At 49.3% G+C, this 16,469-nt stretch overlaps 5 protein-coding genes across 5 annotated transcripts in view; 1 reads left to right on the forward strand and 4 right to left on the reverse strand.

Annotated features, from left to right (window-relative positions):
- MYCFIDRAFT_43987 (acetylcholinesterase/Butyrylcholinesterase) overlaps positions 1 to 6,440 on the forward strand; it is a gene marked incomplete at both ends in the record, with an annotated part of 16,649 nt that extends 10,209 nt beyond the window's left edge. The window contains 2 exons of the mRNA XM_007921777.1: positions 5,314 to 5,438; positions 5,465 to 6,440. Of these exons, the coding sequence (XP_007919968.1) occupies positions 5,314 to 5,438; positions 5,465 to 6,440 (1,101 nt within the window). The remainder of the gene's footprint in view (positions 1 to 5,313; positions 5,439 to 5,464) is intronic.
- Positions 6,441 to 6,698: 258 nt separating this feature from the next.
- MYCFIDRAFT_209819 (uncharacterized protein) lies at positions 6,699 to 7,465 on the reverse strand. Its single transcript, XM_007923301.1, has one exon. The coding sequence runs from the start codon at positions 7,444 to 7,446 to the stop codon at positions 7,048 to 7,050; it is 399 nt and encodes a 132-aa protein (XP_007921492.1). The 5' UTR covers positions 7,447 to 7,465; the 3' UTR covers positions 6,699 to 7,047.
- Positions 7,466 to 7,806: 341 nt separating this feature from the next.
- Positions 7,807 to 8,925, reverse strand: MYCFIDRAFT_126000 (uncharacterized protein; the record flags this gene model as incomplete). Its single annotated transcript, XM_007923302.1, has 2 exons — positions 7,807 to 8,052; positions 8,089 to 8,925. The coding sequence occupies 2 exons, from the start codon at positions 8,923 to 8,925 to the stop codon at positions 7,807 to 7,809; spliced, it is 1,083 nt and encodes a 360-aa protein (XP_007921493.1).
- A 1,472-nt stretch (positions 8,926 to 10,397) lies between these two features.
- Positions 10,398 to 11,346, reverse strand: MYCFIDRAFT_129730 (uncharacterized protein; the record flags this gene model as incomplete). Its single annotated transcript, XM_007923303.1, has 2 exons — positions 10,398 to 11,054; positions 11,110 to 11,346. The coding sequence occupies 2 exons, from the start codon at positions 11,344 to 11,346 to the stop codon at positions 10,398 to 10,400; spliced, it is 894 nt and encodes a 297-aa protein (XP_007921494.1).
- A 1,962-nt stretch (positions 11,347 to 13,308) lies between these two features.
- Positions 13,309 to 15,677, reverse strand: SKY1 (serine/threonine protein kinase, CMGC family; the record flags this gene model as incomplete). Its single annotated transcript, XM_007923304.1, has 5 exons — positions 13,309 to 13,749; positions 13,807 to 14,047; positions 14,110 to 14,831; positions 14,912 to 15,113; positions 15,511 to 15,677. 5 exons carry the CDS (start codon positions 15,675 to 15,677, stop codon positions 13,309 to 13,311), a joined length of 1,773 nt encoding a protein of 590 aa, XP_007921495.1.
- Between the last annotated feature and the right edge of the window lie 792 nt (positions 15,678 to 16,469).

The following is a 16,469-nucleotide window of genomic DNA, read 5'->3' on the forward strand; positions in this document are numbered from 1 at the left end:
CATCGGCGAAAACGCTGGCTCTGTTATATTAACTAGATTCGAACTGAATCGGGATCTAACTAACTATACGTCACGCCGACCTAACTAGATGCGCCTATGTTATCCTATAAAGAATCTAAACGTAGGAAGCCTATAGCAATAGACAAGAAGACTATCTACTAAGGAGTCGCCTAACAGCAATGCTACGAACCTATCTACTTAGTAGGAGAGTGCTCTATTAGGTCGCTACTTTGTCGGTATACCTCGCTAAAGAGTTTCTACCGACAAAGTCAAACCCTTAGCTGCTTTATAGGTATACCTTACTAAAGAGTTTTTACCTCCGCCAATCTATATCCGAGACCTCTACAGTTTGCACTGCGATCTAATAAGAACCAATGCTTATTCGGTTAAGTGCGCGGTCGGCGCCCGTTAAGCTATAGTACACCTACTCGCTAGGAGAGTCGCCTTCGCAACGTCTTACGTCGGCAAAGCCTATCGGAGACTAAAGAAGGACTAAACAAACTCTACCTATCGAGGAACCTCGACTATTTAATAAGCGGCTCTGTCGGTAGCAAGCCGCAGAACTAGCGAGGAATGGTATTAATCGCTATAAAGCTACCTATATACGACAAAGAGGTATCGACACTATTGCTATAGAAAGCCGATAGCTAGTGTATTACTAGGGGTGTTAGTATATTAGTATATAGAAGAAGAAGAAGAAGTTAAGGTTAGAAAGCGGAGGTCGATATGCTACGCCGCGTAGGTAAGGTTTGCCTCTACTAATAGCATTGCACTATTGCGATAATAGTAAGGCGACAATAACGGCTATATATTACCGCACCTGCGAGGCAAATACATAAATGCCTAAGGCTATCAATCTAGAGCTATATAATAGACGATACTAGCATATCGAGCAATTGGCGCTATTAATCAAAGAAGTAGAAACTATTCTCGTCGTCTATTGTTCTAGTATCTCCCTTCTAGTATAGTATCCTAAGGAAGCCCTCCCTATATACATTTAAGGATCTCTAGTTTAGAAGTTACTGCTACCTTTAACGCTAAATGCATCACCTATCCCTCTAAGCAGACTAATACTAGTATTAGTACTAGTACTAGTAAGGTCTAGAGTCTTAACATTCTTAACAATTCGAGCGAAGCTATCTACTATATCGACCTACGTATTATCTCGCTCTAGATTAAGGACAGCATCCTTAGCTAGACTAAGATCAACACCTTTACTAAATCGCGTAGCGGCATCTAGACCCTCTAACACATTAGCCCGCAATACTGTCGAGCGACCTCGCGTATATCGCTTATTTGCCGCATTAAATATATCGACTACAGATAGTATTAAGTCTGCGCCGAGCTCGTAGATATTGTCCGAGAGTGCGAAGCTTCCGTACTACTATCTAGTAAAGCCATCGACGCGAATCTTGTCTGAGCGATTGAATACACTTATACTGATATCCTTCTCGGTACGATAGCTCGTACGCTAGACGCCTAAGCTTTCCTTAAATATACCTTTAATAAGACGAGAAGACTTACGGTTTATAGCAACCTTCTCGAATACGGTAGGGAGGTCGTAAGTCGAGTTACCGAGGCGGGCATAGTCTTCTAAGAGATTATAGTTATAGAGCTCAATTATCTTATTAGCACTAATAGCATAGCCCTTCTTACTAGATAGATTGACGTATACGGTGCTAAGAATAGCCTTCTGTAGTTTAGGTGTACTATCTTCATTTAGGAGGTGATGCATATATACTATTAGTCGACTATAATTAGCCTAGCTAGCGCTAATAAAGTATAGAACTATATAATTAATACATCGGCGGATATAACCGACGTCCTCTATTCGTACTACGTAACGAAGCCGAAAGAAGAGGGAGGCCTCCTTTAGCATTCTGTATATCGACGTAAAGGCTATATCTAGACCGACTAGTAGACCGACTAGTAGACCGACTAGTAGATCTATAGCGCCCTCGTCGATAGTCGGCGGATGTTGCATACTATCCTAGGCCTCCGGTAAGAAGACTAGCTATCGGATCTGCTTTAAGATGTCGAGGTAGTTAGAGGCAGTTACCTTATCCTTAATAGCCTACTTAACAACCTTATACCGAGTCTCCTCTCCCCTCGATAGATCTATTATATCCTCGGCAATAATCTGTCGGTCGACAAGGATTTAATAGAAGATCGCGATAATGCGGGCGTTGAAGGTACGCTTTAATAGGCTCTATATACGGAAGAACTTAGGGGACTTAGGATTGACCTCCTTTATACCCTAGAAATCGACATCCGATAGCAAGGAAGCAGAGATATTAAGCTTCTTACCGGCCTTGTTCTTTTGCTAATTAGTACGGAAGACAGTAAAGTAGAGGTTTATAAAGGTATGCATTATCGCAGGCACACTAATAATATGCTGCTTTCTGTTATATAGAGCCTTATTCTCGACACTACCGAAGACTATATAGAGCATCCGTTCTACCGTAAGCTAGTCGCCGATGTAGAGGATTAGCCGCTTAGCGAATATCGGGTCTTCTAGCTAAAGGCCAAGGTTAGTCTAATACAGATTATTATGTACTAGGATCGTGCCCTTATTAGAGATTTCATTATTCTAGGATAGCGGCATTAATAGGATCGGAGTCTTGCCCTTAAAGCTATATTCGATCTCTAGGAAGACTAGAAACTTAAGCGGCTTACTATTATTATCTTTAGCACCCTTAAAGATGGATTTGATCGCATCGCCGAAGACATATAAGATAGCCTCGTAGATTTAGAATAACTCGACTAGCTTGATAGTATTATCCTTATTAATGTTGTCGATAATAGCTTAGGTAATAACGGGCTTCGAACGATTATATATGTCCTACGTTAAGCCGCCTTCTAGGAAGTCTTCGTATAAGGCTATATACGAGTTAGTAATGTTAACCTGCTCGTTGTTATTAGCGATATCCGGATCCTTCTTCTTAGACTGTCGATTGAAGTTGTCGTAGCAGATCTACTAGATAAACAGTATAGCCTATTCCTTGATCTTTAGTCGCTAGGTATCGGCATTCTTCTTAATTAGAGTCTAGATTGTCTTGTACGACGGAATAAGACCTATACTATAGAAGACGTCGACAATATGTACTAGTAGGTTGCTAACGCATACTAGAAGGAGACTAAGAGACTTTAGCAACTAAGAAGCCCGCTTTATAGCTATTAAGTACACTACGATATACGTAAGTATACAGATACGCTTAGGTATTATGTCGCGCTTGTCTTCGAAGGAAGAAGCTCGCTGCTTTGTATCCTAGCGGGTATTAGGCAGTATGAAGTCCTCGAGCAACCGATACTAGTTTAGAGTAGTAGTTCTAATTACCTTATATATCTCCTATAGGCTACGGGCTAGGGCTAGGCTCTCCTCTGGCTTGTATACATTAAAGAACTTCTTGCCGATTAGGTTCTTTACCTCGTTGCGGAGCTCAACCGCGCTAATAAGGTTCTCCTTTAGCTAGAGGTCCTATATAGCATAGATGCGTTTCCGGAATGTCTTAGTACTACCTTTCCTACCCTAGATATATAATATCTCCTTAAATTTGATGCCGAGCTTGCGCATATGTGCTATTACATCCTTATACTTCTCCTTCTTAGTTATCTTCGGACGGCGCTAACTATTAGCATCTAGCTTAGGATCTTTAGCCTCGTTATTATCTATCTCTTCGAGGCCGCGAGTACCTAGTTGCTAGGTAGGTATATCGTTATTATTAGATGCGTTGCTAGCTCGATTCTCTTGCTTAATCTCGCCCTTACTCTAGCTCTCTTTATTAGTATCGGCATCCTCGTCCTTAGTTATATTATCGTCTTCCGGTAGCGGTGCATAGTTAATTGCCTTCTTCGCTTATCGAGTAGGTCTCGCCTATCGACGTATCTTAGACTCGTGCTTACGACCTTCTTCTAGTTACGGAGCCTCGGAGTTGTAATAGTCGCTTATCTAGTACTTACGCTAGCGATAACGAGCTCGATCGATAACTAGGACAGATAGGCCTAATCGAATTAGATCTAATCCCTCGCCTAGTAGAGGAAGATCCGATAGTGTCTCTTCTATTTTATCGTTATTATCCTCTAGCTTATCTTCTATACCGATATCTTCTTCCTAGCCGCGGCGGTTAAGATCCGAAGTGTTAGCAATGCTAGTAAGATTAGAAGAGCCTAGATCTTAGCCTTAGCGCTAGTCGTTTAAAGTAAACTCGGTTAGGTCGGAGTCTACTATTGTTAGCTAGCTACGCTAGTCGATCTTGAAGTCGCGTCTACTTTCGAGCTATATCTCGATAGGAACTAGTCGCTACTATACAAACTAAGAATCAAATGTATAAAGAAATACTTAGACTCGAAGCTCCGCGTGTCGGTTTAACTATTTAGAGTAGTCGATTTTAGCCGAAAGTAACTAGCGTCGGCTCGACGACTAGTACTTAATACTAGTATACCGGGCGTAGATGTATATAGTAAGAAAGTCGATCGGAAGTACTTTCCGAAGGGCCTCGAGTTAGTTTAGTTAAAAATCGGAGAGATGTTTCTAGCGGCTTCTTCGGCTAAGCGATAGGATAGTAGTAATAAGAAGTCGTACGGAAATTCGGATAACGGGGCCTTAGTCGGAATAATTAGGACAAGGACCTCCGAGTGTTGTCTTATTGCGTAGCGATATGTTAAGAATCGATGTGTTTAGGTAGGCGGAAAGCTATAGAAGTAGGCTCGGCTTAATTAGTGTAACTTAACGTATACACGTCGTAGAGACTTGATTTTTAGTTCGCTATATTCGGAAATAGCAGCGCTACAAGCTCTAAGTGTTGCTTTAGTCAATTTCGCGTGTCGCGTTGTGTTAGTATTTTAATAGCTGTAAGTACTAAGAAACAAGACGGTTTAGCTTTAGGCCTTTAGGCAAAGGATTAGGTAGAGTGGTGTGTGATTGGTTGCTCGGAAGTCGGCAAATGAACCCTAAATTATGCTATCACGTGCAATTCGAACCAATTTACTAGCGCGGAACGTAATCCTTAATGCATAAAGGCCTAAACGGAGGTAGGGCCTTTGTTTGCTTTGTCTGTTCGACCTAAGAGTAGTCTAGTTTGTTCACCTGTTTCTGCTTACCTAATACCCCTGTTTGCTTCGCCAACAATGGCTATTGTGTTTGGTTTGCTTCATTCTATAGCGATATATACGTACTGAGGGGGTGACTTGGAGTGTGTGTCCAGGTATCAGGGTCCATCACGTGCCTGATGCCTAAGGCTGCAACTGCTGCACTTCATCTTCGGACTTCCAGATAGATTAGTCCTTCTTCCTAATTACATCAGTTACATCAAGTTCATGATCTGGATCCACGGCGGCGGCCACACATCTGGAGGCTCAGCCTCACCCTACAAATACGGCGACCGCCTCGCGCGAGACCAAAATGTCATCGTAGTCTCCATGAACTATCGTCTCAATATTTTCGGATCCCCGGGAGCTTCAATATTTTCGGATCCCCGGGAGCTTCAGCCTTGGATGGTCGAAATCTGAATCCAGGCTTAATGGACCAACGCAAAGCTGTCGAATGGGTATATACCAACATCCACGCCTTTGGCGGAGATGCCGAAAAAATGGTACTTTTCGGACAATCGGCCGGAGGTGGGAGTGTTGACATGTATACATACGCCTACCCCAACGATCCACTCGTCAAAGGCTTCATCGCACAATCAGGCACAGCCTCGAACGGTGCAGTTCCCAACGGCTCGAACTTCACCTACGTCGCCTCAAAGGTCGGTTGCGGCACCACCTCCTCCGCAGACGAAGAGTTCCAATGCATGCAGAAAGCCAACGCAACCGCCCTCATCCAAGTCTACAACACCTACCACGCGCCCCTCAACCATGGAAAACCTCTAAGTTTCAGCACGGCCGCAGACAACCAAACCCGCTTCTCCAACTACACAAACCTCCAAACCCGAGGCCTCTTCGCAAAACGTCCGATCATCTATAGTACAATGAACAACGAAGGCGCCTCTCTCGCAACTTACATCCCGGGCTCCGAACCCAACGAAACCGCCGTCGCCATCACCAACGCAGGCACCACCTGCTCCGCCAACCAAGCCGCACTCGCAAAATCTTCCCACGGAGTCCCAACATTTCGGATCCGATATTTTGGCGAATGGCCGAATTTGAATCCTTTGGAGTGGCTGGGTTCCTATCATTCGAGTGATCTTCCTATGATTTTTGGGACGAGTGATTTGCGCGGAGCTGATACGGAGTTGGAGAAGGGGATGAGGAGGGATTATCAGGGAGCTTGGGGGGCTTTTGCGAGGGATCCTGAGAGGGGGTTGGAGGGTTATGATGGTGGGTGGCCGGAGTTTGAGGAGGGGAGTTTGAAAGTTGTGGAGTTGGGGAGGGAGGGGATTAGTGGGAAAGTTGTAAGGGAGGGGGATGCGGATTATGGGTTTGATTGTGGACAGAAATAGTCGAGAAGGCGTCGAATTCGATTATGTATCGTCTTGAATCCTGTGGTCGATATTGGGGCAGTTTCTATCATCTCTGATTGATCGTATTTCTGAATTCTCATGCAGTGACGTCCCAGTCGATTGATCTAGCAGCCTCAATCAATGCGGTCCCCCGCCCACAACTCAGGCTCATGTTGTGCACTGTCCTGTCGTCGAGGTGCATCCTGAGCAATCCCATCCACAATATCCTCAAGCCCAACCACCCCCGAACGCTTTCTCGCAGTATAAATATAAAGAATCGGATCCTGCAAATAATCATTCCAATATTGCCGACACTCCTTCACAGTCTTCGTCTCCGAGAAAGGCACATGTCGAACCTGACAAAAGTACTTCTTCGGAATCTCATTGTGCCCAGCATAATAAGCACCAATCGCGAAAGATTTAAAGGTCATGGGCGGCTGAGATGTAATGTGATAATTGAAAAAAAACCCCATCGGCAAAACATTGGAAGTTGTCGAATCGGACTCCGTATCTATCCTCCACCGCCACGCTGGATCCGGGATGGTTTCGATTGGCGATCAGTCGCCCTTCGGGTTTCAGGTGCTTTGCACAGTTGTACCACATTCTCTCAAAGCCCTTTGGCGTCCGTTGCGTGGTCGAAAATGCCGTTGGCGATGACCCAGTCGTATTGCTTCAAGCCCAGATGATCGAGTGACTTTGACACATCTGCCACGTGCCAGGTGATTTTGTTGCGGTTGATGGATTTTTCGTATTGTGTGCCATGGCCGATCATTTCGGCTGAGATATCGACTGCATCGACGTGTCGAGCGCCGGCGTTGAGAGCGTCGCGCGCCCTGAGAGCGGTCCCTGTTCCGAGATCAAGCACATCCAGGCCGTTGAAGTCTTTGAAGCAGATGCATATATCGAAGAGCTGCTGCTCGAGTTGGCCGAGAGAGGTCTTGCTGAACTGGTCGTAACTGTCAGCGTTCTCGGCATAATTCTTCACAAGAAGTGAGTTCGAAGTCATGTTCGAAGGCAGGGTGACATGAGCATGTTTGGAGGGGAGGTTCAATACCGCATCGTCTCTGTACCTGTCATGCCACATCTTGGAAAGCTGGTCGATCTTGCCACGTGATGGTCAATTGAGCCAATCGATTCAATTCGGTTCCTGCAGCGGCCAACATCCTTCGAAGAGTTGGTATGTTTGCCCTAGACCTCAGAAGCCGCCTTCCACGCTGTTGAGATTCGACTGCCTTTCCCAGCATACTAAGCTCCAAGAAGCAAGCGTTGCCTTGCCCAGCCCAAATGGCACCTGTCTCCGCGACATTGTTCGAGATGGGTCTACGAGATGACCTCTGGCCGCAGGCTCATACTCAGACCCATCGCGTTATACAACCCCAAATTCGATCAAACTCCTCGCACTATCAAGCAAACTCTGCTCAACCGTCTTGCTCGGCTGCCACCCCAATTCCCTCCTGGCCTTCTCAAAAGATCCAGCAAGCTCCTTCCCAAGATCAGGCAGACAAACCCCAACAACCGGATCAAAGTATCCCGCAGCCCTCATAACAAAATTCGGCAGCTTTCGTGTCGGGACCTTCTTCGTCTTGTCCGCGGGCAGTCCATTCCGTAAAATCTCAGCACAAGTAATAATATCCACAAACTCACAAACACAACTTTCCGAAGCCACTTCCTCTTCTCGACCGGAAATAGCCAAATAGCGTTGCCCATTCGCCCGAGAACTCTCCAGAGCTTTGATATGGAGATCCGCACAATCCCGTACATCGACCATACTAGTCCCATACTGAGGAACACCAGGCATACCACCCAGGAGAATCGGTACGAGTTTGAGACTCGACGCGAATTCCTTACTGAGGGTAGGTCCATAAATCGCAGCCGGGCACACCACCGCCAACTCCATTTTCCTCTCCGCAGTTTCATTGTGCGCTTGCACAAATTCCCACACCGCTTGCTCTTGCAACGTCTTTGCTCGCGGATAGATGTGTAATTTCTCTTTCGAATCCGTGAGATCTGTCCAGTCGACTTCGGTGAAAGGTTGTGATTTATCGCGTTCCATTCCGTGGCCGTGTGCGAGTGCAGCTACGGAGCTCGTGAAGATGAATTTCTGCACACTCGATGATGCTACGGAAGCTCGGAGAAGGCGGAGTGTACCTTCTTTCAGAGGTGTGATCAGTTCTTCCAATGTCTTCTCTTTGCCCGTTGCGATCATGCCGGCTGGATGCAGGACGGATTTGACGCCTGCGCAAGCCTTGGCCCATTCTTCGTCGCTTGAGGTGAGTAGGTCGAGGACTACGAAATCGAGTTGGTTCGCGATCTGTTCTTCGGTCGCGCCGCCGTGTTTTAGTTTTGCTTTGGCATCTTCGATGCGTGAGTCTGTTCGCACTGTGGTTCGGACGGAGTAGCCTTTCTGGAGGAGGTATAATATAATGTATCCGCTGAGGAATCCGCTGCCTCCTGTGACCAGGACTAGATCCGTGCCTCCTGTCATGATCAGATGTAGTGCGTAGTCTATGATAAGCTAAGAGAGAGGTTTGTTGGAAGTAGGAAGCTATCTCGGCAACCGTGATAGACAGGGTTGGAGATGTTCAGGGAATGGAGATCGGTAACATTTGTTTCTATTGAACTTAGCCTCTCATTTGGTTGATTTCTGTGCATAGAACATCACGTCTTCGATCCCAGAAGACAATCATGGATAGTTGGGCGAAGTACACAAGAGACAAGCTGTATGTTGGGAGAAAGTCGGTAATGCTTCGGCATAGTCTCGGATCAAGCCAACGACATCTCATCCGTGATGGACAGCTTGAACGGCAATCAATATTATCTTCACGATTCTACACTGTGGTTCGAACACTTTGAAAACCCCTCCGATCCCTCGCATTGTCCCGGCTTCCACACAATATCTTGACCGATCGCTTTCAAGCCATCCGAAGCATTCATTTCCTTCAGCACCGATTTTCCAAGGCCCTACTACCAGATGGTACTATTCCAAAGTTGAACCCGTACCGTCCGATAAGTACTTCCCTCCAGATAAGCGGTACGACTGGTTGAAGGTTTGCCAAGTATTAGCTTTGAGTTCGAATCTGGATGATTCTTGTCACTGCCCTGGGATTCTGAAGTATGCATCCTCATAGCTATGGAGGGATTGATCGAAGTCCCAAGAACCTCAGCCGCAAATCTTTTGTTGAGCTACTTTCGAAGCAGGTGATGCACACACTCCAGATTTGATGAATTTAAGAGTAGTGTCGATGGCTATTCAGTAATTTGGTTCCCAGACATCAAGTCCAATACCTCGCAGCATAGTCGGCATCAATCTTCTTGCAAAGCCGCCCATATCGAAGCTTGTCTTCCCACTGACGACGTGCACGTCAGTCAAATGGTGTAATCAATCTTTCTCACGCCACCGACTGTTTAGACACGCGTACGAGCATCTCTTCCGCCTCCGCAGAGACCTGGTAGTCCAGTGAAGCAGCACGTTTAAACGCTGTCGCCATAATTCAAGCGACGAAGAAAAATCCCCAGTCGTCTTCGCAATGAAAATCAAGAACAATCGCCCACAACCATCATCTGCTGCTCACGACGTGCACATACATCACCGATCGCGCGTCAGCCTCTCCGGCAGTCGTAGGGAATATCCGTTCTGCAAGCTCAAAGGAGAGCTTCATAGAAATTCTTGCTCATTAAGCAATACTTCATAGATATCTCTACAGACAGCGGCATTGAAAACGCTCAAGCAGGCCGAGAGTCCTGTTTTTCGCGCATACATATTTACAGTATAACATCACCCATTCCCTCCCGCTCCGGCCAGCGTTTTGATTGCGCTATGCCCAACGCCCGAACACCACCGCGATGCATAGATAACCAAGCGCAAGTCTAATCCGATTACCGGCCGTAGAAGTTCGTTTCGAATCGAACGCTTCTATAACCCATGCCCAAGCTTTTTTTGCGATCAACCTCATTCATCTACTCGGCCTTGCCTTGCGCCTTTAGCTTCGCAATCTTCCTGTCGCGTCTTCGCTTCACGGCCTCTGGAAAGCCTTCGGTGTCGAGAACCCAGTCCCACCATCGGAAAGAGCTGGCGTAGTTGCCGACGAATTTTTCGTGGTGCACGTCGTGGTGCTGGGCGCCTGCCCAGAAGGGAAGGAAGCGGTGTAAACTCCATGGAAAGTCGTATCCGGAATGTGCGTCGATTGCTTGGAAGAGGCGGAGGACGATCCAGATGTACATGGTCAGGACATGGAGGTTCTTGAAGATGGCGCACCACACGATGGGGACACCAACTGTGCCGAAGCCGAGAACCATGACTTCGATAGGCGATGCGTATTCAGCGGCGAGGCCGAAAGGCGCGGAGTACTGGTGGTGTATCTTGTGGATATTTTTGTATATTGGTCCCCAGTGCATCGAGCGATGCATCCAGTAGTGCCATGCATCCTCGAACACGAAGAAGGCTACGATTTGATAGGCCATGGTCCAGATGGAGGGAAATGGAACGGTGGTCTGCAGGCCGAAGAATTGAGCCATTGGGTGGAAGAGCCAGATCTGTGGGAGCTCGACGGTAAAGTGGGCGAGCAGCACAAGCATGGCGCAGTCCCATTGCTCCTTGGCTGATGGGACCTTTTCCTGTGATAGCTGTCAGCGTCCATCAGCGCATGTCCCGTAAGTACGCGCAACATACGGCCTGGATCTTGTACTTGTTGAAGGCCGGTATCTGGTCGATGATAATCCACGGCAGACTACGCCCGAAGTATACCACCTCGTGCATGACAAAGCTCATAATTCCGGTCGCGAGGACGTCATTTCCCATGAAGGCATACCATGCGGCCCATAATCGTTCGAAGTAGTTTAGGCCGCCGTTGTATTTGGAGATCTCGGCGAATTCGTGCCAGTAGGGGTTTTGTGTGTGTGGAAGCATTGCGTCTGTAATGGACGAGGCCGTCGCATTTTGGCTGTATAATGGCATCAGTATAATGCTCGGTCAAAGGTTCCCACAGGTGGTGGTGAGTGCATCGCGTATGGCGTATGCAGTTCGTCCGCATTGAGGCGAGGCGAGACAGCAGTAACGCAGGAACGCGGATCGGAGCTGCGAGAGAGGGAGGTACGTACAACAAGGAGTCCATTCCCAGTGTGAGCGACATGGTGAGTGTATTCGTCGCCGCACGAGGCCAATGGGTGGGTGGGTGGTGTAAAGAGTGTGGAGGGTGAGGCAGAGATCATTTTTCGAAACGAAACACTGCTCCCTTTCTTTGCCTCGCGGCCAGCATCCACCTGCGAGGCGCATAGAACATCTTACGATTTTTTGAAGGGTCCGGGCTAGCGCTTCCGCCACAACGGCTGCTTCCCGCCTCCCGAGATTGAAACTCTGCAACCCATTCCCATCACTTGCCCGGCCGACGTATTGCAAGGCGTGCATGTGTCCCTCGCCACTTCCCCGAGCCCCAGCTACCCGCCCGAGCCCCAGTAGATATACCAATATAGAATCGGCCTGAATGAGATTACGTGCTGTTTCCACCTATTACATATCATATCCATTCTTGGTTGGTGGCGCGGAGCGCGTCACCTAGGAAGTCGCGCCTACACCACCAGTACTAGCAGCAACAACAACAACAATAGTCGCTTATACAGCCAACAGGACGGCCACTTCACTACCAGGTGCTGCAACAACAGCACCATCAGTTCACTCAGCAGCAGTATCATATGCAGCAGCAGGCTAGTCAGCAAATAAGGGACCAATATGAGCCAGCATATATAGCATCACGTAGTTACAAGGCTGCAGGTCGTAATCCGCTTAGACCTGAGTAGATAGCAACCAACAACACCTTTAAATTTGCTATACCACTGATTTGCTAACAAACTTTGGCTTCATGGCTAGCAGCAGTATAGAAGTGGTTGCCCGGTCGGTAGTGGTTGCGGGGATCCGGAAATCGCTTCCCTACGCGATTTTGTTAGGAACAGCGGATTCCATAATCCACTGTATTGCTGGGGCTCGGGCGGGTAGCTGGGGCTCGGGGAAGTGGCGAGGGCATGTGTCGAGCATTGTCGCCTCGTGCACAGAATACAGCAAGTCTTTAACGCTCTAAAAGCCGATCCCACAGCACAATCGAGGTGGAGAAGATCGCCAGGAGAACGAGATCACGTGCGTCTCTAGCTCGCTAAGTCGCTGTTCGTCGTACGACTTGCGTAGGGATGGACTCTATTAAGCTCGTAGACCAAAGTGTTTATATTACCATGGTATACTCGAACTTCTGCTATAGACTATTTCTAAGACTCGAGGCGGATATTAGTAGGCATTCAGAGACCCTCGAGAGCCTCTTTACCTAACTATCGTAAGGCCCGTACCAACCGACGTTACAAAATGGTCTAGCACTGCTCGTCACATGAAACTTATATTCCTAAGGCATGCATGTTTCCAATATCGGGCTTGATTTGATTTGATCACACTGCGTTGCACCAAGAGTGCTACTGTAACAAGAGCCAACGCTTTTTCTATGTCAAGAGAATGTGTGTTTTGTGGGGAATGCATATAGACATCGTGACAGCTCGTCAGCCTAGTATCTCAATCAATGTAACAGTGGTTGTGTGGTTGACGGCCCCCGAGGCCAGAATCGAACGATGGTCAGCGCTCGACGCGCTGCCTGCTTGCTTGCTGTTGCCGGAAATGCTCTCGAGGTCGACCTGAGAGAGTAGTCGACGTCCAACGACGCCCACTTTTCCACCTTCATCACGAATTCAGCGCCTTCCTTGGCTTCCTCCACCACAAGCCCAATCCCGGCACGAATGTTTGCCCTTCCTTCAGATAATCCATCTGATTGATTCGTAAGGTGCAGTGGACGCACTGCCGCCATCGACCTCCCAGCTTCTCGCACCCGTGCGCATCCTACCGCACCTTCTTGATCTCTGTAGACCATCCTTCTATTCCATCGCCTTTGCTTCCCACTTCCACCGACAGCTTGACGCGTTCCATGCCCTTCGTTTCATCCAAGAACGGGTGATTCGCCATGCCGCCTGCGTTGGCTCTTTCTGCAGGTTGCAATTCCAGCATCGGGAGTAGGAAGTCTGCTATCCTCTTGCTTTCCTCCACCGAAAAGTGGTATTTCTCCCTCAACACATCGGGCAACGCCCAATGTCGCAACCTGTGGATATTGCGCAACTCGCCCTTCCTATTGAAAATCTCTTGCGACCATTTGCCAGAAATGCACAAGCTCTTGGGGAATGTACCCAGCAGTTCGATGATTTGCGCGATGTGATCGTCGTCCTTGCCGTACTTCGTGCCGGATTGCGGATCAAAGAGATAGTCGCCCGTGATTAGCTCGAAAACCTGCAATTGCAAAGTCAGCTGACGCTTCTCGCGAACATGCCGCTCTATCTTGCTTACCATGCAAGCCATACTCCACACATCCGTGCTGGCCCCCCATTTCGCACCGAGAATCACCTCCGGCGATCGATATTGTCTTGTCTGAATGTCATTCGTAAAATGATGCCCCACCCAGCATGCATTACCCAAGTCTGCAATCTTGACGGAAATGATGTCAATGCCATCGCCTTCCATGCCCGCTGGCTTAACGTGAGTGGTCTTGTCGAGGTCCATGTTAGACACGTTATTCGCGAGGATGTCGCTGCGCCTAGCATCAGTATCACGCTCAGCATTGTATGTGTATTCATCGTCCCCATGACTTACGCAGTCTTTTCTCGCTCCTTCTGCGGGTCTGCTGTGCCGCCGTCGTCTGTCTTGAGGCCGAGTTGTTCGAGCATGGATTTCGGAGGTGAGGGGTGAGATCCTAAAGCACCACTCATCTCAGCACCATCCTCTCCGCTCGGCGACACGCCACTTATCGGCGCTTTCTCATTACCTTTGCTGCCACTGACAATCTTGTTAAGACTTTGCGTGCTGCCAGGGAAGTTGGAGAGATCGCTCTGCGAAAAGCTCGCGTTGAGGGGCGAAGGCAATGGTTGCGAGCCAGTGATGAGCGTTCGCCTCCTACGGCGTCCGTTGCGGTGGTCTTCCTTGTTAAGAGTGTCTTCCTTAACGTACGTCTTGACGATTTGTTCCACGTCGCCGATTTCGATGAGCACGTTCTCGGGCTTGAGATCTGTATGAATAATCCCACATTCGCGGTGCAGGTAATCGAGTCCCAGGAGGACTTGTTTCGTGATTTGTTTGACGAGAGGCATGGGGATTCCCCTATGATTCCAACGCTTGATCAAGCCGAGCAGGTTCTCTCCCAGCACCTCGAAGACCATGCACACGTGCATGCCGTGAGGGCCCTTGTGGTTAAAAGAGTCCAGCAAGCTCACAACATGTGCTCTACCCGGGTGGTCCTTGTTGGCCTCGACGACCTTGTTCAGGAGCTTGATCTCGTCGAGGGCGGTTTCGGTGTAGTGGGCGGCGGAGCGGACGACCTGAGCGCGACATGCTTGCCGGTGGTGTTGTCCTTGGACAGCCAGACGGTGCTGAAATGGCCCCATCCGAGCTTGCGCACTATGGTGTACTTGCCATCCTTGTATTGTTCGCCTACTTGCACCGGGTGGTAACCACCCTTGCAGTAGTCCTCGGAATCCTCCTCGTCCGCCGTGTTTTCGGTGCCCTCGTCGCCGGAGGACTCGGATTCTGCGGGTGATTGGTGTAGGTCGTGGCCGTACTGGGCCTTTTGGTGGTTGAGCGGTGACTGGTTGCCCCGGGTACTGTGCGCATGGGGGATCAGCATTATGAACGATGGAGTCTGAGCGCAGGGAACATTGCAGTCGCAGCAATGTGCATGTTTCGTGCACGCGTAAAGTGCAAGTGAATCGGGTGGAAGTGTCTGAGAGTGGTGTAGGTCGTGGCGGCAGCGGCGGAGTTCGAGACCGGAGAAAGTCTCGGGTATCGGCGGGGGAGGTTCAGGTGGTAGGGTTGGGTTGAGGGATGATGTGAGATACGGGCAAAGCAAGAACGCTGCGATCAGCAGCCATGCGAGACAAGACACAGGCGCGCCGCCGCGCAGTGCAGCACGCAGCAATTGAGCGGCGTCGGTGTGCAGCGCAGCGCAGTGCAAGAGCTCACTTGGTGGAGGAAAACCAACATGGGAGCGCGCAAACTCACCTCTGCTGCTGCTCGCTCGTTATGATGGGCTTGAGCTCATTCTTCCTCCTCTTCTTGCCGTTGTTGCTCCCGTTGGACGAGGTGGATATGGAGGGCGTGGCGGCGTTTGCGAGTCCCTTGGCCTTGTGGATGGCCGCTTTTTTCAGGCTTTCGCTGCCGTTGTTCATGATAGTAGCAGAGTAGATATGCAGGCGGGGCGGGGCGGGGCGGTGAGCGATTTAGAAGAGTCGCGATTCGATTCGATGCGGGTGGCAGGCGGCGGTGCGATGACGAGTGCGGTGCGGCGGCGGGATGCTACTGGATTGGCGCATTAACCATACATGAACGTCTGCTGTAGTCCGACGTCTGATGTGCGGCTACAGGAGTCGAGCGGGCCAGCGCACGCAGTGGCCAGAGGCAGAGGCGGAAGCAGAGCCAGTGACGTCTAGAATAGCTTGCAGGCAGGACAGTCCAGACAGGGCTGCCACACTGCCGCGGGCTGGTTAAAGATACACGATCCAGGCACGGGGAAGGGAGGGAAGGGGAGGGAGGGAGCTGTGCTGCAGGTAGGCGTGGGCGTGGATGTCCTCGGAGGTCCACTCACCACGGCAACGAGCAACAAGCAATGCTGATAACTTATGACGATACCTGATCTGCCTGCCAGACCTTTCCTGACCTGAGCCTTCTCCCTTCTCTTCTGTCCCCACCACCCTTCACTGCTGGCACTGGCAGCTGGCTTTGGCGGCTGAGTTTTGACCAGCGAATCACGCAATGCAACCCAGAGCATGTGGAGAAAAAGCAGCACTTCCCACTGCGTCGTTTCTCTTCCTTATCATTCCCCCAATCAATGCTGGCAAACAACGCAAAGGCAGCACATAGCTCAGCACTGTACCGACCGTTGGGACATCTCTGGTCCAGCTCTGTGCCCTTTGCGCCGCAGATACGTGGTCGGCGGCATGATGCAGTGGCTGGCAACGCAC

This window comes from Pseudocercospora fijiensis (genome assembly GCF_000340215.1).
Source record: "Pseudocercospora fijiensis CIRAD86 unplaced genomic scaffold MYCFIscaffold_1, whole genome shotgun sequence".
NCBI classification, from domain to species: Eukaryota; Fungi; Ascomycota; class Dothideomycetes; order Mycosphaerellales; family Mycosphaerellaceae; genus Pseudocercospora; species Pseudocercospora fijiensis.